Here is an 18,436-nt window from a genome sequence, read left to right as displayed (position 1 = left end):
AGTTTCCTCTCCTCTGTTATGATATGCTTTGTTATAACTATATCCCTCTTTTTCCTTTTATTGCAAATTTTTATAATCAAGAAGTTTTGTAAGTCCAATACTAAATCTATTAACTGATAGATTGATACTGGTACATCTTTGACTTACTATCATAGGATGCAAGTATGAACATCTTACGATTATAATCTATACTTATGGAGAAATAATAATTTAGGGATGATATCCTCCTAAAGAAGAAATGATATGACAAAAATAAGACAAAGATGTAAAATGTTATGTAAATAAATGGAACAGTAAATTTTGAAAAAGTGACAGTATTAGATTATTTTCTCTAAAAATTGTATACAGATGTATATGATTGGCTTCCAAAAATTATCTATCATTAAAATTCAGGCTTTCAGTAATCTTAGCAATAAGTTCTCAAAATTGGTTTAAGAATTTATTCATACTAATTAAGAATTAAGACTTTTACATATAAAATTGTATTGATAATGGTGAAGAAAATGAAATTATTTTCCCATTTTTATACTATCTGCCTGATAATTTTAAAAGTCAGAGGAACAGGCCATAAAAGAACTTTCTAAGAAAAAGACACCAGTACCAGATGGATTTACAAGTGAATTCTATCAAACATTTAAAGGTCAACTAATTTCAACACAAAATAAATAATTAGAATAATAGGCAAAGAAGGGATCCTACCAAACTTTTCATGAATACATATGATACTGATGCTTAAAAAAAAAATATCATATGATTATGTCAATAGATGCAGAAAAAGTTTTTGATAAAGTACAATGCTCATTTGTATAAAAGACATTTGGAAATATAGATATAAATGAGTTTTTAACTTAAATTGATAAAAAGCATGTTTGTCCAAAACCATCAGCAAGCATTATGTGTGATATGGATAGAATAGAAGCCTTCCTAGTAAGATCAGGTGTAAAGCAATGATACCTACTATCACCAATATTATTCATTATTGAATTGGAAATCATTGCGATATCAATATGGAGAAAACAAAAGGGAAGGAATCAAAATAGGGAATGAAATAAAAAAACTAACTTTTTGCAGATAATTTAACAAACAAAACCCTGCAAATAAAATATTAAGAGATATCCCATTTAAAATAATTGTAGACAGTATAAAATACCTGGAAGTACATGTGTTGAAACAAACCCAGGAACTAATAGAAGACTTAAAGAATAAGAGAAATGTATATTATTCATAGGTAGACAGGGCCAATATAATAAAAACAAAGGACAAAAATTCAAGAGTAGGAAAGGTACTAAAAAATGTAAAGGAGGGGTTTAGCATTATCAGACCTTAAACTATATTATAAAGCAGTAATTATCAAAAGCACCTGGTGCAGGCTAAGAAACACAATGGTAGTTCATAAATTTAAAAAAAATTCTCATATCAGGTACAGGATTTAGATAAGGATAGAAACAGTAATGGGCATATGAGCTGAAATCTCTGAAGCTTCAAGATTGGAGAACCAAATTTAAGAGATTGTAGTAAATTGCCTTGCCTTGTTAACTAGCAGAATTATCTAGGAACTTCTGGATTTGGAATCAGAGAAGTAAAGCCCCTTTAGAGCTGTTCAGACAATAAAGCTTATTGTCCAAGAAAAGATATATAGGGACATAATAAATACATGAGACACCTGGGACTCAAATTGTGCGGTTAAATATGTATCAGGAATGTGTTATTAGGATGCAAGGATACTTGATATTAATTAATATTGGTGATAACGAATGTATTGTATTGGTCTTTTGTTTTAAGATGTTGTGTTTAAGTTTTCTTGGTTACCTTGGTGACATGCAAATCTCCCTTCTCAAGCTAATTTGTTGTGAGACCTCTAAGTAGTTTGATATGTAACTGCCTTAATGAAATTATACAATTATGGGAACTGTGAGAAAACGTTATTGCAGTGTTCGAACCTAGCCCTGCCTCGCTAGGAAATTGGATCATCTCTATCTGTTGTTCAGAGACTCTTAAGTAAGGGCATAAGTTATGCTCATGAGAAACTCAGATTCAAAGATTGATGCAAGGACCCTACCAGATGCTGCTGACTACTCCCGCAGTTGACAAACTTGTGTGTGCGGACTCAAGAGTGGATGGCTCTTCAGTGGACGGCAGAACCCTCCAAGGACCTCATGTTTCCTCCAGTAGCAACTAGGAAGGAAGTGATAGCCAGATGAGACAACCATTCTAAGATTCCAGACAAGGATTGAGTATCCTAGTTTTTTCCTCTTTCATAGGTGGCCATTTGAAATAACTTCCAATGGCTAAGAACGAATTGGACATAGAACCAAGAGAATGTTGTACACAGTAACAGCCTCATCGTGTGATGACTAATATTGATAAACTTAACCCTTCCCAGCAATACAAGTATCTAAGCCATCTCCAAAGGCCTTGTGATGGAAAATGCTATCCACCTCCAAAGAAAGAACTATTGAATTTGAATGTATATCAAAGCATACTATTTGTTATTTTTTTCTCTTCTGTTGAGCTTTGTTTCCTCTTTCTGGTGGTTCCTCCTATTGGTTCTAATTTTTACTGAAAACATCACTGATCTGAAAATATGTTTGATAAAAAAAACATTATTAATTGATGCAAAATGAAGTGAGCAGAAACAGGAGAACACTGTATACAATAACAGCAATATTGTATGATGAAGAGCTGTGAATTTTTTTTCTTTTTCACTTTCTTTTTTTAATTTTATTTGAATCCTCTTACTAATATGGAAATGTTTTTCATAATTGCACATGTACAACCTGTATCTGATTGCTTACCATCTCAGAGAAGGGTGAAGGGAGGGGAGAGGGATAGAACCTAGAACTCAAAACTTTAAATAAAAATGTTTTTAAAAATGTGGTTTCCAGAATTGATAATAACACTTCATATATAATTAAACTAGGGAGCAGAATATGGTGACAGTTCTTGTTTCTGAGAGTATTCTCTCCTTTTCCCTTTCTCCCTACCTCTATTTCACTGAATGAACCTTTCTTCCCTGAAGGATAATGCTCAGTTTTGTTGGTTAGGTGATTCTTGGTTGTAATCCTATCTCCTTTGCCCTCTTGAATATTATATTCCATGCCCTCCAGTCCCTTAATGTAGAAGCTGCTAAATCTCATGTTATCCTGATTGTGTTTCCACAGTACTTGAATTGTTTCCTTCTGGCTGCTTTTAATATTTTCTCCTTGACCTGGGAACTCTGGAATTTGGCTGCAATATTCCTAGGAGTTTTCCTTTGGGGATCTCTTTCAGGAGGAGATCAGTAGATTCTTTCAATTTCTCTTTTGCCCTCTGGTTCTAAAATATCAGGGCAGTTTTCCTTGATAATTTCTTGAAAGATGATATCTAGCCTCTTTTTTTGAAAATCGCTTTCAGATAGTCCAATAATTTTTAAATTATCTTTCCTGGACCTATTTTCCAGGTCAGTTGTTTTTCCAGTGAGATATTTCACATTGTTTTCTAATTTTTCATTCTTTTGGATTTGTTTGACAGTGTCTTGATTTCTCATAAAGTCACTAGCTTCCTTTTGCTCTATTCTAATTTTTAAGGAAGTATTTTCTTCAGTAAGCTTTCCATTCATCAAATATCTTTTTTCCCCCATTCAAGATTACACTCAACTTTGCTGAATGTTGTTTTTGGATGCAATGCCAGCTTTTTTGTTCTTCAAATATAAATATTCCAAAACCTCTGATCTTTTAGAATACACAAGCTGCTGGGTCTTGTGAAATCCTGACTATATTTCTGCAGTGTTTAAATAGTTTTTTTTTCTTATTGCTTCCAATATTTTCTCCTTAACCTGGGAGATTTAAAATTTGACTATGATATTTGCTATGAGTTTTCCTCCCGGGATCTCTTTCAGGTAGCGAATGGTAAATTTTAATGAATATAGGTTTTTAAGACTCTGTCCCTTATCATTTTTGGAAATAGACCTAGCAGTAGTATTTCTGGGTCAGAAGGTATAGGCAGTTTAATAACTTTTTGGCTGTAATTCCAAATTGCTCTCCAAAATGATTGGATCAGTTCATAATTCCACCAACAGGGAATTAACATCTCGATTTTTCCACATCCCCTCCAGCAGTTGTTACTTTATACTTCAACTGTGTTTTAGCCAGCATAATACGTGTAAAATGATATCTCAAGCTTGTTTTAATTTGTATCTCTCTAGTCAATAATGATTTACAGCATTTTTTCATATGACTATAATTGTTTTTTATTTCTTCATTGGAAAGTTGCCTGTACATATCTTTTGACTACTTATCAATTGGGGAATATCTCATATAATAGATTTGACAAAGTTCTTTAAATATATTTGAGATATGAGAGCTTTATCTGAGAAACTATCTATAAAAACTTTCCACCCAATTTTCTGCTTTCCTTCTGATCTTCGCTATATTTGTTGTATTTGTATAAAACCTTTTTTAATATGTAACAAAATTATTCATTATACATCTAACTTTACATCTAACAAGAGACTGTTTCTTCTTTATTCATAAATTAATCATCTATCCATAAGTCTGATAAGCAATATATTTCACTTTCTTCAAATTTTCATGTATCTCTCTTTATATCTAGGTCATGTATCTATTTTGACCTCATCTTTGTAAATGGTGTAAGCTATCTATGGCCAAGTTCTGCCATACTGTTTTCCAGTTTTCCCAACAATTTTTTTCCCAAATAATTAGTTCTTTCCCTGAAATCTTACATCATTACGTATGACAAATGCATGATTATTATATGTATTTGCTGCTGTTAATTGTATATCTACTGTATTCTATTGATCTACCTTCCTATTTTTTAGCCACTAACAGATAATTTTGATCATTACTTCCTTATAATATAGTTTAAGATCTGGTGCTGCTAAACCTCCTTCCTTTACATTGTTTTTCATTAGTACCTTTAATATACTTGACTTTGGTTGTTCTGAATGAATTTTATTATTTTTTCTATTTTGGAAAAATAGTTTTTGGCAATTTAATTGGTACTGAATATATAAATTCTTTTAGATAAAATTGTCATTCAATCAATGTTTCTTCAATTATTTAAATCTGATTTTATTTGTATGAATTTTTTTAAAAATAATTTTTGTTTAGATAGTTCCTGGGTTCATTTTGGCAGGTATACTCCCAGGTATTTTATACTATCAAAAATGATTTTAAATAGCATTTTTTTTGCTTTCTATTCTTGCAGAGTTTTATTTGTGACATATGGGAATGCTGATGATTTATGCAGATTTACTTTATATTCTGCTACTTTACTGAAATGAATTTTCAATTAACTTTTTAGTTCAGTCTTTGAGATTTTCCTGGTATATCATCATATTGTCTGCAAATAGGATAGTTTTGTTACTCCAATTCTTATTCTCATGATTTTTTTTCTTTTCTAATTGTTATTAGTAGGATTTCCAATACAATATTGAATAATATTGGTGGTAGTGGGCATCTTTATTTCATGTGTGATCTTATGGGGAAGGCTCCTAATGTATCCCATTACAAATAAAGCTTGCTGATTGTTTCAGATAAATGCTTTTTTTATCATTTAAGGAAAAATCATTTAATACCAATACTTTCAAACGTTTTTAGTAGACATGTGTGCTGTACATTAACAATAGCTTTTTCCTGTATCTACTGATATAATACAATTTTATAAATTTTTATTATTGATATAATTCATTATAATAATAATTTACAATTTAACATTGTTAAAATATCCCTGCATTCTTATTATAAATCCCACTTGATCATAATGTATAGTCTTTGTAATATATTGTTGTAATCTTTTCTCTAGTATTTTATTTAGGATTTATGCATTTATATTCATTAATGAAATTGGCTTAAATTTTTTTTTCTGTTTTTACTCTTCCTGATTTAGGTATCAGTATCATATTTGATTCACAGAAGGATTTGCTAGATCCTTTCTTTGCCTATATTCCAAATAATTTATTTAATATTGGAATTAGGTAATCTTTACATGTTTGATGGAAGTGACTTGTAAAACCATCTGGTCCTGGTGCTTTTTTTCTTAGGAAGCTCATTTGTGGCCTGTTAAATTTCTTTTTCTAAAAGTGCTCTATTTAGATATTCTATTCCCTCTACTCTAATCTATACAATTTATATTTTTGTAAGTATTGCGCCAATTCACTTTAATTGTTAAATTTATTGGCATGTAATTGGACAAAATAATTCCTTACAATACCTTTAATTTCACCTTTTTTAGTGGTTTATTTACCCTTTTCACTTTTGATACTATTGATTTGGTTGCCTACTCTCTTTTTTTAAATCAAATTAAGGTATTTCTTTTATTTGTTATTTATAAAGCCATTTCTTAGCTTTTCTCATTAATTCAATGGCTTTTTTACACTCAGTTTAATTCACCTCACCTCATTTTTAGGATTTCCAATACAGTATTTAATTGGAGTCATCTATTTGTTCTGTTTCTAGTTATTTTTAGTTGCATAGCTAATTTATTGGTCTACCCTTTCTCTATTTTATTGATATTTTTATTGATAAATTGAGATATAAACTTTCCTCTAATCGCTGTTTTTGGTGTATCCCAAAATTTTTATATGGGACAATAGTTTGTAGATCTTTGAAATAAGCCATTGATGACTTCATCATCATGATGATTATTAATATTATATTAAATATTATTTTCCTATTTTCTGTTTTTATCAAGGTTGACAAATGTTAATCAATTATTTAGAAGTACACACATCACTTAGCAAACCTTACCAAATGAGTGATTATCTTAAAAATGAAAAGCAATTATAAAACTTATTCAATCACAGTATAGATACAAAAAAAATGGACTTAGATATGCTAAATTAACCATGTTTATTTCCACTACAGAAACCACCAACTATTAGGACAAAAGCCCTCAGTTTCAGATCAGCCTGTAAAAGATAACAGCTCTCCATCTTCTTAGTGTGGAGTCTCAACAATTAGTGAGGGTGACAACACTTTGGATAGAGTACCAGTGTTAAAGAGATCTCAGCATATACTGAAAAGGTCCCATTCCTAACCCATACCAGTGATATTTAATTTTTTCTAGTTCCCAGGATCACAAGGGTAATGATTGATTAATGGGTTGGAAAATGTAGGATCAGAACACTCTCCATATATGGAAATTGGTAATTTAAACTCCCTAGAGCTAGGTGCTTAAAAAAAAATCAAACTAAACCAAATAAACAAATGACTCCATTTATTTTGAGATGATCTTGATTGTGCATGAGGTTGGTTGGTGTTGCAGTGTTTGGAGTACTAACCTAGAATAAGGAAAACCTGAGTTTGAATCCTTCCTGTCTGCATTTATTTAGCTACTGGGAAAATCAATTCCCTTAGTTTCCTAATGTGTAAAATAAGAATAATAATAGTGACTACAGTGTGACTACATTGGGTTATTGGAAGGATCAAAGAAAGCACATGGAAAGTACTTTTCAAAACTTTGAATGCTGTATAACTGCTAATTATTGATATTATCAGTACTGTTATAATTATTGTTATTAGTTTTGTTGTTTTGTTGTTATTTTGGAAACTAAAAGAGTACTCAACAGTTTAAGGATAAAAGACAAACTAAAGAAAGGCATAACATCACTTGGGATGGGATGGGAGTCTACACAAAGCATCAAAATATTCTAAGCAGTTGTCTTTATCTTTTGAGTTATATTTTATCTTTCCAAAAGAAGTGTCTTTAAGAAATATCCCTTAACTGTGGCTTTTCTCAACAGAGTTTACAACTTTCTCTTCATATTCTATATTTGAATGGTGACCTAGATAAAGTAGTCTAGAGAAACTTTAGGGGCAGCCAAGCATCTTCCTGGGTAGAGCACCTGGCCTGGAGTCAGGAAGACTCATCTTCTTGAGTTCAAATCTGACCTCAAATATTTCCTAGTTGTGTTACCCTATTTGTCTCAGTTTCTTCATCTCTAAAATGAGCTGGAAAAGGAAATCATAAACCATTCCAGCTTCTTTGCCAAGAAAACCCCAAAGAGGTCACAAAGAATTGGGTAACAATTGAACGAATGAACAATGAACATCTAGATGGGTGGGAGGAGTTTGGATCTTTCAAGAGATGTATAAGAAGTTTATGAGACATAATTTCCGGGTAAATAATCATTTTATTAATCATGCAAGCAGATAATTAATAAAAAGACAATGGAACATTCAAATGAAACATTCCTCATGGAACACATTCAACATTTATATGCCTTTGGAAGAGTAGGTGTTCCTGAGGGTGGCAATCAACTTTGATTGGTTAACAATTAATGAGAATGAATATTATAATGAGAAAGGCCTTATTCTAATGAGGAATTGGAGGACATGACTATGCTCACTTAGTCTAGGACAAAGAGATTTATCTGTTATCTGAACTACCCTAGACTAGGGCTCTAAGACTAGAGAAAACAGGGCCCATCTCTATTCAAACTCAGCTGAGTGGAACAAAATGGGCTGGAATTCATCTTATATTAAATTCTTTGTAAAGTTTTCTGGTTGGCTGGAGTAATGATTCCAAGATTTCATCTCACCATGCCCTCTGCCCTTTAGAGAACTACACTTTGACTTAATCTCCCAAAGAGGAAAGGAAAAAAATCCAAGATCTCCTCAATAATTAGTTATTTAATAATAATTTCTTTCAGTCATGTTAGGGAAAATAGGGATATATACTACTGCAAATTCACATATACATTCTCTAATAAACATCACTAATTCCTTGAACTCTCCCTCAAGCCCCTCCAAATACCTATAAAAATAGCTCTAAACAAATTCTAGATTAGAAGAACCCACATAAAGACAGAGTGGAACAAATTTCCAGCCCAAGACATCCTCAATGGTTGATTGGAAAAATCTATTGCATCAGACTGAGAGAGGAACGCAGTTCAGCATGGGCCACACAAACAAAGATGGGCCTCAGTGAACCTGGAGCAGGCCTCCAGGGACTGAATCAAGGGGAGCTGTGGTGGTTTCCAGACTTCTAAACCCACAAACATCAAAGACAGATGGTCAGTAGGAAAATTCTGTGACCGGAAGGAGAAAACAGCTCAGTCTGGGCATAGTCTTGGTGTAACCCTCAGGTGGCAGCTGTTTCCAAAGCTCTCAGCTCACAGAAGGAGGGGGGACAGAGCAGCTGATCAGAGGGGGATTGTAGAGATCTCTTTGCTGGTGCTGAGGCAGGATTCTTTTGTTTTGCCTGTACTTGGATATGGGTTGCAGATCTAGGTGGCAGCCCTGGGGCAAGGAGGAGTGTTGGCATGATGGAGTTTGTGGTAGTGGTGGAGAAGGAATTGCCCTCATAGTTACAAGGTAGAAAAGAGTGATTGTGGTCACTCAAAGACCAGAGTACCAGGAAAGGAGTAAAGACCTCTGCTTTGATCATACCACCTTAGAAGGTTTGAAAATTTACAGGTCCCGAGAAGTATCTGTGAAAACAGTTGCAAACCCCCCAAAACTTGGGACAGTACATTCTCCACACTGGAAACAGACCCCTTACCTTAATAAAGAGCTTAAAAGTCTAATAATTGGCTGGGATCATAAGCAAACAGCATCAAAAAAAGTCAAATATAGAATCTTACTTTGGTGACAAAGAAGATGAAAACATACAAGCAGAAGAATACATCAAAGCCAAAGCTCCCACATCTAAAGGCTCCAAGAAAAATATGAACTGGTCTCAGGCCATGGAAGAGCTCAGAAAGGATTTGGAGAAACAAGTAAGAGAAGTAAAGGGAAAAAGTGGGAAAAGAAAAGAGAATGATGCAAGAAAATCATGAAAAATGAGTCAACAGCTTGCTAAAGGAGACCCAAAAAAAGAATACTGAAGAAAATAAAACCTTAAAAAAGAGACTAACCCAAATTGCAAAAGAGGCCCAAAAAGCCAATGAGGAGAAGAATGCCTTAAAAAGCAGAATTGGGCTTTTTTGGTAATATATAAAATGCCAATGATTTATGTGGGTTTATTTTATTGCCTGCAAACTTTGATAAAGTTGTTTATTATTTCATGTGGCTTTTTACTGGATTCTCTGGGATTCTTTAAGTATATCATCATGTCATCTGCAAAGAGTGATAGCTTTGCTTCTTCTTTACCTATTCTAATTTGTTCAACTTCTTTTCATTCTCTTATTGCTAGAGCTAACATTTCCAGTAAAATATTGAACAACAGTGGTGATAATGGACATCCTTGTTTCACCTTTGATCTTATTGGAAATGCTTCTAGCTTGTCCCCATTACCTATGATGTTTGCTGAAGGTTTTAAGTAGATACTATTTATTATTTTAAGGAAGACTCCATTTATACCTATGCTCTCTAGTGTTTTTAATAGGAATGGGTGTTGTATTTTAGGAACAAGCTCAAAAACTTGGGGACCATTTGGTTAGCAATGACTCCACAAAATACCCCCAGGAACAGCTGCAGTTCCCACTACTAACCCAAGATGCCATTATCAGAAGAGTGAGAATAGGGGAAAGAGAGACTATATGGTAATTTGACTGTTAGAAGGCCTAAGAACTGCATTTTAAAAGCAAGTAAATTTTCAAAAAATTCAGGAAATTATTCAAGAAGTAAAAGAAAACCCTACCCTTTTCCAAGACAGGCTTGTAGAAGCTATTAAAAAGTATACAAATTTAGATCCCAACTCTGTAGAAGGGGCAACAAACCTGAACGTGTGTTTCATTAATCAGTCTATCCCAGAGGAAACTGCAGAAATTCGCAATGAGACCCCAAACACCTCAGGCTCAATTATTGGAGATGGTCTGTGGAGTTTTTAACATCAGAGACTTAGTAGCAGCAGAGAAAAGAAAAAGAAGGGAAAGGGCTAGAGATAGAGAACATGCTCAATTCTTGGCTGCTGTCACTACCAGGAAAAGATGCAAGGGCGTTCCTATCAGCTCCTTCAGTGGGAAAACCAGTTTTCCCTGCCACCAGGAGTGTCACTGGTCCAAGGAATGCCCCTCCAGGGCACCCCCTCAGAAGAAGCCCCCACAACCAATGCTTCTGGGACTGTGCCCAAGATGTGACCAGAAGGGACTTTGGAGAAAAGATTGTCCCCAAGGTTGGAAAAGTGGTGGAGTTGCCCCCCAGCACTCCATCCTGCAGTCTTCTCAAGACTGAGAATGAGAGGGTAGCCTGGGGCTTGGTAGTGCTCCCACTTTCTTCATCTCTAGCTAAGCCCTGGGCAAAAGTCGAAGCTGAAGTTAAGGTTACCTACTTTATCATGGCTACGTTCTCTGTTTTAACCAATTATTCTGGCCCTGCTTGCCCCTTGGCCTGTCAGGCCATGGGCATTGAAGGGAAAACTAAGGGATGTCACTAGACATACCCTCACCCCTGCCTATTTGAGGATCTGTTGTTTGAACATTCCTTCTTTATGCACTCCCCTTGCCCTACCCCTTTGTTGGGAAGGGACCTGATGGTGAATTTGGGGAGCCAATCTTCTCTAGTTAAGCCTCCTATCTCCCTTTTCCCTCTGTGCACCAGAACTCCCCATGTTCCCCCAGAAGTATGGGAGAAAGTTGAGCTAATTGTTTGGCATCAGGGAATTTTGTCAAGCAAATTTTCATAATTTAGTTGCTGCTAAAATAATTTGGCTATTGCTGGGTATTGTTTTAATGTGTCAACTTGCCAAAAAGCTTTTTTGGGTTTTGTCTTGCTGAGAATTTGCAAATATATGGAAATAATCTCTAATGATTGGCTTTTTACACCAGGACAAATTTAAATTTGAGATGTAAATCCTGGAAAAGTTTTCCTAAGCTGTGATTAGTGAAACTTGCTGTTCGAGGTAAAAAAAGTTCATGATTTTATTTTGAGTTGTCTAATGGGTCATAATAACCCATCAATAAATCAATAATCCACCGTCTGAGACATGTCTCAAGCTACTCAGAGAATGTGATACTGGAGGGAAGTCAGCATTGGGAAAAGCTGAGAGGACAATTTTAGGGTCAGCCTAAGATGGGATCCTCCTGGCTCACTTTCCTCATTATGTTCCTTTGAAAAGGAATGTTACCCAGCTGGCTATTACTGAGCCTAGGTATGAGGTAGATTTGATAGTGCATGGTTGGAAAACTGAATCATCTCAATCTGAATAGAGCTAAGGATATTTTATCCTGTCATATCTGAGCCCTGCAGTCTTTTCTGTCAGATTTGTGTCTTCCAGAGTACAGGCCATTGACCTACAGTTGGTGAATATTACTTCCCTGATGCAGCCTGTCCTCTGTTCCAGTCAACCTCCTCTTTGAGACACCCTCAAGGCAGGGACAACTCTAAGCCCCAATCGAGCAGGAAGCAGTTTCAGAAACCAAGACCTTTGCCCCTTACCCCAAAAGAATTTGGGGCCCATTTGTTTGAGGGGAGAATGATGAGAATAGGATCTAGACCCCGAAAAAGGAATAACTCTGGACAAGGTCAGATCTCTGGCATTTGCCACCCAATCTCCCAATTCTGTTACCCTTAACCTAGCCCCCATTGTGGAACCTCCCTATAGCCCCAGGTCACTTCCCACACTTAGTCCTATTGAGGCTCCATTCTCCTTAGGCCATGTGGTTCATATGCCTGGCATTACTACTTGGCCACTCCTAGATCCCTCCCTTATTCTTTCTGTACCTAAGATACATCTTGTCTCCACTAAAATGCTTAGATTCTTAAAAATCTAGCCACTGCTCAAATTCTTATAATCTAGCCAATAGCTCACTAATGTTCAGACGCCTTAAGAGTCTGCCCAATATGACACATGTTATTATAAATCTTGTCTTTAGCTGAAAAAAAATAAATTATCAAGGAAAACTCCCCTGATATTCTATAACCACAGGGTAAAGTAAAAATGGAAAGAATCCACCCCCTGAAAGAGATCCCCAAAGGAAAACCCCTAGGGATATTATACTCACATTCTAGAATTCCCAGGTCAAAAAGAAAATATTGCAAGCAGTCAGAATGAAACAATTCAAGTACTGTGGAAACACAATCAGGATAACACAAGATTTAGCAGCTTTTACCTTAAGGAACTTATATACTTAATTTAATATAACATTTTGGAGGTCAAAGGAGCTAGGATTAAAACCAAGAATCACCTACCCAGGAAAACTGAATATAATCCTTTAGGGGGAAAAATGCGTATGCAGTGAAATAGAGGACTTTCAAACATTCTTGATGATAAGACCAGAGCTGAATAGAAAATTTGTCTTTCAAATACAATACTCCAGAGAGGCATGAAAAGGTAAACAGGAAAGAGAAACCTTATGCGACTTATTAAAGTTGAACATTCTTAGAGGGAAAGATGATATTTGTAACTCATGGGACCTTTGTCAGCATTAGGGTATTTGGGGGGGGAATATATGTATGTATATATGTGTGTGTGTATATATATATATATGTATGTACATATGTATGTACGTATGTATGTATGTATGTATTAGACAAATAGATACATAGATACATAGATAGATAGAGAACACAGGGTGAGTTCAAGATGAATGGGTGATATCTAAAAAATGAAATTAAGGAGTGAGAGAAGATTATATTGGGAGAAGGAGAAAGTGAAAAGTAGAATGGGATAAATTATCTCACATAAAACAGACAAGAAAAAACTTAAAGTGGAGGGGAACTAGGAGAAGGTGAGAGGGAATGAATGAGTAAATCTTATTCTCATTGGATTTGTCTTAAGGAGAGAATAACATACATATTCAATTGGTATCTTACCCTACAGGAAAATAGGTGGAAAGGGGATAAGGTGAGGCAAATGATAGATGGGAGGACAGATTGGGGGAAGTGGTAATCAGAAGCAAATACTTTTGAGGAGGGACAGGGTCAAAAGAGAGAATAGAATAAAGGGGAGGCAGGATAGGATGAAGTGAAATGTAGTTAGTTATTCACAACTTGACTACTATGGAAGTGTTTTGCATGACTACACATGTATAACCTGTATCAAGTTGCTTGCCATCTCAATGAGAATAGGTGGGGAGGGAGGAAGGTAGAGAATGAACCCAAAGCTTTAAAAACAAATGTTAAAAATTGTTTTTACATGCAACTGGGAAATGAGATATACAGGTAATGGAGTATAGAAATCCATCCTGTGCTACAGGAAAATAGAAGGGAAAGGGAATAAAAGAAGGGGGGGCCACTGTGATAAAAGGGAGGGCAGATTAGAGGAAGGGGTATTCAGAATGCACTCCATCTTGGGTGGGAGAGGGGCAAAATGGGGAGAAAATTTAGAACTCAAAATCTCATGGAAATGAATGTTGAAAACCAAAATAAATAAATAATAAAGAGGCAAAAAAAATGATTATTGGACTACCTGAAATCCACGATTAAAGAAAAATATACAGGAATATAATTTTGATATTATGAGAGGTCTAATTGAAAAGAAGCTTCAGATTCCCTTTAATTACAGTGTCATGATCCTGTGATATGTGTATAACTACACATGGGGTATACATATATACATATATATACATATATACATATATATATATACACACATATATATACATATACAGATCTGCATACATACACATTCGGAGTATCATATACTTAATATGTATGTATAAATATATATACATATACATTAAATGTACCTACAGGTAGATGTGTTTTCCACATTCACACATAGGAAAATGCTATAGGATACATACTAAATGTTCAATAATTCCTGATCTGCCTCATGTTTGACAACTACAGAGAAATTAGTTACCATGGACAAAACACGTAAACCATTAAAAGGATACATTTTCCCTCTAAACCTGTGGGCAACATAAACAGAAAAGATTCTCATAGACTCAAAGGAGATTAGACAGACAGATAGACAGACAGACAGACAGACAGACAGACAGACAGATAGATAGATAGATAGATAGATAGATAGATAGGGATAGATATTGACTGTGAATTAGGAAGAAACCCCAGACTTTGAAAACTTTGTCAGCCTGATTCTTTATCTGTTATTGTAACTGGTCTCCTTGTGCTGGGTGTTGTTGAGTTCCTTCTATAAGTCATTCTCCGCATGGCCTCTCTGAATGAGGGGTTTTATGTCTGGTCTCATACTCCTTTTTCTCACTGTGTCTCTTACACAGTAATACAGGCCTGTGTCCTCAGCTTTAAGGGAATTCATTTGCAGGTACAGCATGCTGTTGCTGTTGTCTCTGGAGATGGTGAATCGGCCTTTCACAGAGTCTGCATAGTATGTGTTACTTCCATCATAATAAATAACTGCCACCCATTCCAGCCCCTTCCCTGGAGGCTGGCGGACCCAGTGCATGCCATAGCTGCTAAAAGTGAATCCAGAAGCTTTGCAGGAAAGGCTAAGAGATCCTCCAGGCTGTGTCACATCACCCCCAGACTCTACCAGCTGAACATCACAATGGATACCTGCAAACAAAGAGTCATTTAAGACAATAGTCACACACATACACCACTTCAAAGAGTGTATCCTTAGTCAAAAATCAAACAAAAGACAAAACTACCTTGTAAAAGAGTCAGAATGAAAATTCCAATCAGTCCAAATCCCATTGTTCAGGCTTTACAGCGTCAGTCCTTGGGAGAGAAAGGGCACACAAAGGAAAAGCTCCTCTCCCAGAGCTGCAGACACAGGTTTTTGCTGCTTTTCATCCCTAGAGGGAGGAGCCCAATTTGCATGTCTTTCTCTGTTTAGTGTGAGGAAGAGCAACTGCCTGTCGGTGAAATGAGTCCCCTCTCTGAGCTGCAGAGAAGTTTCCATCAGAATTGGTTCTAAAACCCTGAAGAAGGTTAGTGACACTGAGAATCCAATTTACTCTCAATTCCAAGGGAATGCTCATTAGGCTTTTCTATGTGTCTGATATTTTTCCAGCTTATCTCAGTGCCATTTCTAATTAGGAAGGCACTCCAAACCTTTGTCATTCTTGATCTTTAGCTGAGATTAAATCTACCTTAGGAATCTTTGGGGATTTTTTTGGTAAAGGGAAGGAGGAGGATTTCTGAGTTTACTCTTTAGCACCTCTGCTTACTTACAGGATTATTTTTTGCTCATTCCTTTTGGAACTGGATTTCCTATAGATTATATACCCCCAATCCCATTCATTGTCCCTCATATCCAGTGTTCGCTCAATTGGCATGAGAGAGGTGATTGTTAAGTTTTCAGTGTGAGCTCTAATATTTCAGAAATCAGCAGACACTGAAAATCAGGGCTTAACTTTTAAAAATTGTTTATACTTAACAAAGGGAGAGAGAAAATGTTAATAATGTAGATTAAACTTAAAAGTGTAGTATGTATACATTTTTCCCTGTAGAGTTTTAAACAGCTCACCAGCACACCCAAGCTAATATCCCTGTTTGAGCTGGAAGAATTGAGGCACAAAATGGACAAGGCATAATAAAATCTGCTGAATCTCCTGGGCCCTCTAAAATGCCCCATGTTTTGTTTCTCAGGACTCTTTGTGTATGGTGAGACAGTGACACAACATTCTCTGAGAAATGGGTATATCTTCTGAAGTACTGGGAACAGGTATAGGCTGAGCCTTGGGCTGTAGGGACCTTCTTCCCAGAACAACCAAGTCTGCTGCCACCTACTGTACACAGTGACAATGGCTGAGACATTTTTCTGTCTTATGTCTACTTCACATTAACTCTTCACCCATGGGGAAAAGGTAGTTCTCATCAGGGACCGTTAGAATGCTGCAAAAATATTAATTATTTTCCAATCAGCCTTTGGGATTGTGGAATTTTGTATATGGTAAAGCCTAAACCGAGTCAGTTTGTCTTTTTGTTTTTTCTTTCCCAGGTAAAGTCTTACATTTGCATCATCCTGTCATTGCTACATAATTTATAGGTTAAAAAGAACAATTCAAAGCAGATTATGGTATACAGTTAAATTTACCAGATATATTTTGTCCTCCCAAGCCTAAAAAGCTTCACTGACCCCACATTATCTTCAAGTTATCTATCTTTCTATACTGTTTCCCTTTCAATAACTTCTAGGAAAAGTATATACCTGATACCTTCCTTCAAGGTATTTTTCAACCCTTTATAATCTGTTTTCTGACCCACTCAGGTCATCCACCTCAGGTCTCACTCTTCTGTTTTTCTGTCCATATGATTGCTAAAGTTTTCTTTCAAGAGATGACCAATGCATTTTTTCTTGTTCCATTTCGCCCTCTTGTTCTAAGAGATCTGAGTAATTTTCTTTTAAAGTTTCTTAAAATATGAGATCTAGGTTCTTGTTTTAGTCAAAGCATTCAGGTAGTCTGATAATTCTTAAACTTTGTCTCCTCAATTTGTTTTCCAGGTCAAATTTTTTAAAAAATTCTTTAATTTTCAAAATTTTGACTTTTAACATATATTATTGTCTCTTGGAGCCACTGGCTTCCATGTTGATTCCCTTTCTAATTCTTTATCCATATGTTTCATCTCTTTTCCATGTTTTCCTCTAGCACTCTTCTGTCATTGATTAAAACAATTTTTTAAAAACTCATACTTTATTCTAAGAAGTCTAGTTGAATTTTTGCCCCAAGCTATGTTTCTCTTTGAATCCTTGAGGCTTTGCCTCAAATGATGAATTGGAATCATTTTCATTTTCTGGATTTGTGTCTTGAACACTCTGCCCATAATGACTTTTTGTTGTGAGATTCTTTTTTATTTGCTCTTTCTTCAAGCTTACATTATGATTTTGCACTTGATGATATGATTTGGCTGGTCTTTTTGCTATTTTTGGGAAACTAAGTGTTGTCATATTCCAGAGACTTTGGGAACTGCTAAGATTGCAAGTTTTCAGTGCTGTCCAAATAATCTGATGCAGGATAAAGTGTGATTGCTGCCCTACATTCTTCTCTGAGCTCTCTGTAAAATGTTGACCTGATTTGGGTTCTGAACAACAAAAGACTTCTGTAGATTCAGCAACATTCAGTCAGGAAGGAAACCATCCCCCCTTTTCCTATGGAATTCCTGTCCTAGTTATTTCCCCACAAGCTTCATAGTGAGACAGATGCTGATCACTTCTGAACCTGCACCTTCTTGGTACACAGCCCAGGACCTGCAGGGGAAAGAAAGATGAGGAATCATAAATGTGGAGTAGTTAGGAAAGGCCAGTTCCATTGTTCAGTTTGGTCAGGATTAGTGACCTAGAACCAGTCAGTGGGTGACAAATTTGCCAGTTGTCTCTTTTAAGTTGCCCTGATATGAATCTAGGACCTTAGGCTGCCCTGTTGCATAACCTATCTCTGTGGATTAGAGGGCTCTACAAATGGTTCTCAGGGCCAAAGGCAGTCCTAAGGTCCACAGATTTTTTCTGTCTTTTTGTCTGTGGTGAAGTGAAATGAACAAAAGACTCACTGTGATTTAGTTATGTTGTTTTGTTCTCCTTCTCCTCCTACTCACTTCATGTTAAAATAATGAGCTTTTCTAAAGAATAGATGTTTTGGGGGGCAGCCAGGTGGCACAGTGGATAGAGCACTGGCCCTGGAGTCAGGAGG

At 35.7% G+C, this 18,436-nt stretch overlaps 1 long non-coding RNA gene and 1 gene segment (V, D, J or C); one reads left to right on the top strand and one right to left on the bottom strand.

Annotated features, from left to right (window-relative positions):
- The window catches only part of LOC110203246 (immunoglobulin heavy variable 3-33-like), a 44,098-nt gene extending 28,517 nt beyond the window's left edge, over positions 1 to 15,581 (bottom strand). Inside the window, 3 exon segments of the V gene segment in view lie at positions 2,060 to 2,175; positions 12,884 to 15,359; positions 15,455 to 15,581. Of these exon segments, the coding sequence occupies positions 14,977 to 15,359; positions 15,455 to 15,500 (429 nt within the window).
- A 24-nt stretch (positions 15,582 to 15,605) lies between these two features.
- The window catches only part of LOC110203248 (uncharacterized), a 38,886-nt gene continuing 36,055 nt past the window's right edge, over positions 15,606 to 18,436 (top strand). For all 3 annotated transcript variants that reach the window (XR_013485486.1, XR_013485487.1, XR_002322887.2), the window contains exon 1: positions 15,606 to 15,736. This is a non-coding gene — a long non-coding RNA (uncharacterized LOC110203248). The remainder of the gene's footprint in view (positions 15,737 to 18,436) is intronic.

Source organism: Phascolarctos cinereus, unplaced genomic scaffold (assembly GCF_003287225.1).
Source record: "Phascolarctos cinereus isolate Bilbo 61053 unplaced genomic scaffold, phaCin_HiC Scaffold_3;HRSCAF=262, whole genome shotgun sequence".
Taxonomy (NCBI): Eukaryota; Metazoa; Chordata; class Mammalia; order Diprotodontia; family Phascolarctidae; genus Phascolarctos; species Phascolarctos cinereus.
Note: the sequence above shows the minus strand (reverse complement) of the source record. Positions and strands in the feature narration are given on the sequence as shown.